Below are 6,156 nucleotides of genomic sequence, written 5' to 3'. Positions count from 1 at the left end.
AATTGCCAAATTATTTAAAATATGGGGAATTTGCAGAAAATAAAAGATTCAAAGAGAGAGTGAATTATCCACCATTCCAAAGAGCAGTGAAAGAGCCGTTCAGGTCAATGGAGTTTAGGAACCTCCAAATCCAGCTCTTACTGAATGTACCGTAAAGTTTACATGAGTTTATTTACCAGCGGTACATGTAAATTCTCTCTCTCTCTCTCTCTGTCTCTGTCTCTGTCTCTCTCTGTCTCTCTGTCTGTCTCTCCCTCTCTCACACGTACACGATCTCTGAGCAACATGTGAACTTGCTCAAAGGTTTAAGAAGCGACACCCGCTCATGCAAATGTGACATTAGTCAGAATCTACTCAGAAGTGCAGTGTGTGTCCGCTGGGGCAAGGCGAGCGAGTCATCCTCCTCTCAGCCGCCCTCGCTCCTCCCCCAGCCCAGTGACTTATGCAGTATTTGAGCCTTCAGGAGTGTAAGGAAAGCCAGACATCATAGAGAAACAGGGACAAGGCACTGATACCCTCACAAACTCTGACTGAGACTCCCAGCAAGCTCCAGCTTCGGCATCCAGATTTTGGTGGTCATCACTCACAATGCTCAACAGGCAAACGCTGAGGACCTGATGGCTTGTTAGCGGCCACTGATGTGTGTTCCCACAGACGAGTGTGCAACGACTCAACGCTACGCTCATCGTTTCGTCGTTAACTGTTTTTCTTTTTAAAGTTTTCGGGAGTTTATCACTGTGTTGTCTTGTGACTTTTGAAGCTTTTTGGGATATCATCTCTCCATTTGTGGACTGTCTCTAACAGCCATTCCCAATGCTGACGGAGCCTTGCGGAGCCATGGGGTCGATGGGGTCTGATGTTCGAGACCTGACCCTTCTACCTCCAGCGCCCCCCGTGCCCTCCTTACCAGGAGGTGGAGGTGGCTGTGGAATGTCTGTTGGCGGTGGCCAGTGGACTCAACTGCTGGACCTGCACCCTGGCTCTCCCTACAGCTCCCTGCCCTCCCATCATTCCCTCATCAAGCAGGAACCAGGTTGGGGGCCCTCCGACCCCCTAGAGGACCCTCATTGTGGACTCGGGGCCTTCACAGTGCACTTCGCTGGTCAGTTTACAGGCCCGGGCGGCTGTCGGGTCGGGGCCTTTGGGGAGCCAACTGCAGGTCAACCCAGGGTGTTTCCCAACGGAAGCTACCTGCCCGGCTGTGTGGACAGTCCACCAACCCCGAGGAGCCAAGGTAAGCATGCTGCTCACTCTCTCACACACACACACACACACACACACACACACACACACACACACACACACACACACACACACACACACACACACACACATGGATTCTTTCAATTTTATCTAGAGAGGAGGTTGATTGATTGACTTGCCCTGCAGTAAAACACATCATGACAGCTGTTTTGACCTCACCAATCACTCCCATAATGCTTTGGGTGTACTGTATGCGTGTCATTCTATAGATGTGTTGTGTAATGGGGTGTGTTTAGTGTTTGTCAGTGGTGTTGTGTCTGAGCAGGATGTTATGAGCTGCACTGGGTCATTGTGTTCTGTCAGAAATGAGCCTGACAGCTGCCTGCTGCCACTGATGGCCAACAGCTCCTTTCCTCCTGCAGTCTGCTGAGACTTTCACCTAAATTGAATTGGAGGATTAAACAGATTTTTAAATTCGATCAAGTGATTTATACTCACGGGTAAAATGACCTCTTGTAAATTAGTCATCAAATCATGAATCATACATCTTTGCTGTTCAAAAAGTGTCTTCACTGCACGTATTCATATATCAGCTGAAGAAAGCCTCGAGTCAGTTCACTGTAGACATTCAACTCAACACAACTGCATTTCTTCCCACACACTTGTGAAATAATGGATTGTTTGAATGATTCATGTTTATTTGAGACTGTGATCCTAATTATTGAATTTAACTAAAAGACTGCTCAGATGATTTGTAGTGCGGTAGTCAAGTAAACCAAAGGAAAGCCAAATTACTAAAATAGCCGCGCAATAGAATTCAGCTGAAGTTGAAGTTTTCTATCATTTAAAAACCCTTATCTTGTGTTTGTGTAGCAGAAAGTCCAGAATTTCTATCTTGGGTATCACTATAATGTTGAGATCTTAATTTAACCTTTGTTTTGAATCCCCAAGACAAGAATTAACAATGTGGTGACCTCATGGAAACACTTGTGTTTAATATTTTTAACAACCCATTGAAGAAGTGATGAGCTGTGATTCATCAGTTTGCTTTATTACTCCCAGTGGTGTTATGGGAATTTTTCAAAAAAACATCCAAGTGGACCTCACAAAACAAGCCAGAACAGCTCAGATATGATCAATCTTCCAACTTCATTTAGCTTTTCCCTGCTGCAGCGTTATTATTGACATGACAGAGAAAATGGAAAACCTCTGTAAACAACAAATGCCTGTGCCGTCTGTTGGGGTTCATTACTCAGAGCTACGCGCTTTAGAGCCCCAACGTGTGAGCTGATGTGCAGAGTCTTGTTTGCTCAGTGGAAAGTAGGTTTTGATGAAGTGATAAAAGTGCTCGGTGTGGTGCTCTGCAGGCCGCAGGGATTTAACCTAGAATGGATGAGTCAAGTTTTGTCAGGAACTTTCTGACCGTTTTCTCCCTGGCCTGAGTCAGGATGGAGCAGGCCATGTGTCCATGCATGTGTGTGTAGTCACTGTTTGAGGCAACTTCACATCAAATCAAATATGTGACCTGGATTTGTGGCGTTTTATGACCACTGGCATTGATTGAAACAATGCTTCCAGTGTGTTGTCTTGTAGTTTGCATGCACACAGCTCAGTGCTGATGGGAGCTCATGTCGTCTGTCTGTGGTGTGTTTTGCCAATTTTCTTTTTCCACCTGCTATAAATATTGCAACCACAAGGCCAAAGGATGATGGGAAGCAGGAAAGAAAGAATATGTTAGAAGGAAAGAGGATTTAGTGCTTTGATGAAGGGCTCTCTGTGGTAACCCTGGCAGGGACCGAACGCTGCCGCCAGGGGTTTCTAAAAAACTGACCGGATCCTGGAGAGGTTACGGGATCATTTGCGGGATGGTAAAGTCATAATTTATTACCAGGAAAATACAATAATTTCCCTCCTTGTTTGTCTATCAGGTTACGGCGCAGTAGGCTTGGACAGTAACCCGAGTTACGGCCACACTCCGTCTCACCACACCCCGCAGCTGTCCAGCCTGTCCTTCAAACATGAGGACACTTTGTCACCGCAGCCTAACATGGGTAATTATCTGCATCCTGACACTCTTTCCAATAAATTGACTTGCAGGCCAGAAGACGTTTGTCATATCAGAACAAAATAGCGTTTATCCACTTTCCTTCACCTCTGTCCATCTCCACGCACTCACATCGCTCTTTAAGCATATGGTTAATGACTCTGGAAAGGATAACAGGAGGAAACAGCTTTATGCGGCTCTGCTGGAATGTCAAAAACTGTCTGGGGACCAATATACTATATGAACCTGAAAAGGAGCACTGTGTGGTGATCGCTCCATTCACAGACATGCATACATGAAATATATGAACTATATCTGGATGTGTTTGGTGTTAGCTCTCATAGATGGGAATAAGAAATGAGGATAATACTCCCGTCTGTTGTTGTTGTTGTTGTTGTTGTTGTTGTTCTCAAGCTGTTTATGTTGTTGTGCTCAGTTGACCAGCAGTACTCGGCTCCTCCTCCCATGTTTGGTTGCCATAACCCTCCTGAATCCTGCCCGAGCAGCCAGGCGCTTCTGCTGAGAAACTACAACAGGTACGCATTTATCTCAGACTCCTCAGTCATTAATGATTAGAAGATTCTTTCCACTCAACACCACATGCAACTTATTCACTGGCTGCTCTGCTGGTAATTTTATAGAGGTGTGAACTCTCTCTGATCCCCAGTTAAGCCCTGTGTCTGGCTCTCAACTGTCTGGTGTGTGAAGCCCAATTTGTTCTGAGGTTAAGTGCTGCCCACTGGTGCACAGCAGGCCAAAACAAACACTGAGTGATATACGGCTGATGTGTCTGAGTCCACCCCGGGGAAAATGAGGAGAAGTAAAAGAGAGGAGTTCAGTCAGAGTGAGCACCGACAGAGAGGAAACGGTAATAATAGCTGGGAATATACTTACTCTAACATCTCCCTGTGGTTTCAACTTTTCGTTTAGATGCAAAACATCCCAAGGGGCAAATGAAAACGGAATTCCTTAAATTCCACTCTATGTTGTTATTGGAGAAAGAACATGTACAACCCAAATACTGAAACAACAGTTGATAAGAGGGGGAAGACTTCAGTGCTATTAGAGCTCATGGCATGAACTGGAAACGCTCAAACGAGCACAGACACATGCATCCGCGTGCACGGACACACACACGGACACACAGTGCGTGTGTGGTAGATGTCAGCGAGCCTTTCCACAGTTTACCAAAGTTCTGAGCTGATTAGCGAGCCATCACGATCCTTCCCTCAAGGACTTCTCCAGGAATGCCTTCCAGAATTCCCCCGAAACTTTCATGCCTTTAATGATACTGAGGACAGAGTGATGTCATGCACTGGTCCGTGGTGTACTAGGCACGGATGCACTCATCCCTGCAGAGCGCACCATCGTCTCCGTATGTGAGTGTGTGTGTATGCATGATGTGAGCGTGTGCGTGTGCACCAGTGGGACGTGCCAAGGTAAAGAATGGCTCGGAGCCCATGTTTTTTAATGAAGCCAGTGAGGAGTGTGGAGGGTGGACAGGATGTGTTAATAAGCCAACCATTTGGAGTTCCCCTCAGTGAGATGTCTTCAGGAAAAAGGGAGCAGAAGACACAGAGAAGAAGCAGTGACTAATTTAATGACCCCCTCTCCCCAAAAGAAAGAATAACAGATTTAGAATTAAATAAAGGAAATAGAACCAAAATACACCTTGTTCTTTTTATGTATGACACCACTGACAGCTAGCTTTGCTCCTTATCCATTTAATCTATGAAAGTATTGAAGAAATCATGAGAATTGGATCTTGATATTTCACAGTCTGGCTGTCAATCATCCCTTATTGAACCAAAATCTAAATGCTAAATGTTTGTGTTGTATGTTTCACTCAGTGACAACCTGTACCAAATGGCATCTCAGCTGGAGTGTGTGACATGGAACCAAATGAATTCCCTGGCATCTTCCATGAAGAGGTGAGCCAGTCTGAGTGTTCACCTGCATTTGTGGGGTGCAGCAGAGGAGGAAGAGGAGGATTGGACCAGATGGTTGCTGGCCTACAGCAGAGGGAGAGCAATAATAGTGTGTGTGTGTGTGTGTGTGTGTGCGTGTGTGTGTGTGTGTGTGTGTGTGTGTGTGTGTGTGTGTGTGTGTGCGCGCGTGTGCGTGTGCATGTGTGCGTGTGTGCGTTTGTGCGTATGGGTGTATGTGTGTGTGTGCGTGTGTGTGTGTGTGTGTACCTCTATCATTTGAGGAGGACATTGTGAGGTCATGAATGCTGGGACATTTCTGTTTGTTGTTTGAGGCCCAGGTGTTGGATTCATGGTTGACGGATGTGTCTGCCTGCTGTAGAGCTGAAAACCAAAACAGATATCAACATTTAATATATAATCCAGATGATACAAGTTTATTTTTTTTCTACTGTACACATTATTCTTCAAAGTTATTAATAAAAGTAATTATAAGCCAGGAAATTTGCGACTAAATTGCAATACAGTCATTTGATCCCATAACAACCTTACAATGGCTGTTTGGTTTTTTGTTTTTTTAAATACGGTTTTTTTAAAAAATCCCTAGTTTGGAAGAGAAGGCACTGGCACAGGTACAGGAAACACTGGCTTCTATTGTGGAAACATCAATAATTTAAGATAAAGCAAAGCATTTTTCTGCTTTGTTTTGTTTTGAACACAGATCACAAGTTACCGTCTTTACTTCACTTACTTTACTTTTCACACATACACATGCAGGACTTTAGTGTCATTTCTCTCAAATGGAGTCTTTTGTTGGTCAAAGAATTAATTAATTGTCTAATTAATGATAATTAATTGTGTTTGAATCATTTGTAACCCCCCTCTGCCCAGCAGTGGCCATGGGACCGGCTATGAGAGTGACCACGCCGCCCCCCCTCCTCCTCCCCCGATGCTGGTCAGCTGCAGCGCTCAGTACCACATACA

At 45.1% G+C, this 6,156-nt stretch overlaps 1 protein-coding gene across 4 annotated transcripts in view; it reads left to right on the top strand.

Annotated features, from left to right (window-relative positions):
* Window positions 1-362: 362 nt before the first annotated feature.
* The window catches only part of wt1b (WT1 transcription factor b), a 7,185-nt gene continuing 1,391 nt past the window's right edge, over window positions 363-6,156 (top strand). Inside the window, exons 1-5 of one of the 4 annotated variants that reach the window (XM_076147029.1) lie at window positions 363-1,234; window positions 3,132-3,254; window positions 3,684-3,783; window positions 5,098-5,178; window positions 6,067-6,156. The exon at window positions 6,067-6,156 is cut by the window's right edge and continues 28 nt beyond it. In XM_076147029.1, coding sequence (XP_076003144.1) covers window positions 814-1,234; window positions 3,132-3,254; window positions 3,684-3,783; window positions 5,098-5,178; window positions 6,067-6,156 — 815 coding nt within the window. In that variant the 5' untranslated portion in view covers window positions 363-813. Of the gene's footprint in view, window positions 1,235-3,131; window positions 3,255-3,683; window positions 3,784-5,097; window positions 5,179-6,063 lie in introns of all 4 variants that reach the window. The other 3 variants (XM_076147028.1, XM_076147027.1, XM_076147026.1) reach the window with 3 other exon arrangements.

The sequence above is a fragment of the Genypterus blacodes genome, unplaced genomic scaffold (assembly GCF_046128005.1).
Source record: "Genypterus blacodes isolate CSIRO-AG114 ecotype Tasmania unplaced genomic scaffold, CSIRO-AGI_Gbla_v1 ptg000036l_1, whole genome shotgun sequence".
Lineage (NCBI taxonomy): Eukaryota > Metazoa > Chordata > Actinopteri > Ophidiiformes > Ophidiidae > Genypterus > Genypterus blacodes.
The sequence above is the reverse complement of the archived record's forward strand: the minus strand, read 5'-3'. Positions and strand labels throughout refer to the sequence as shown.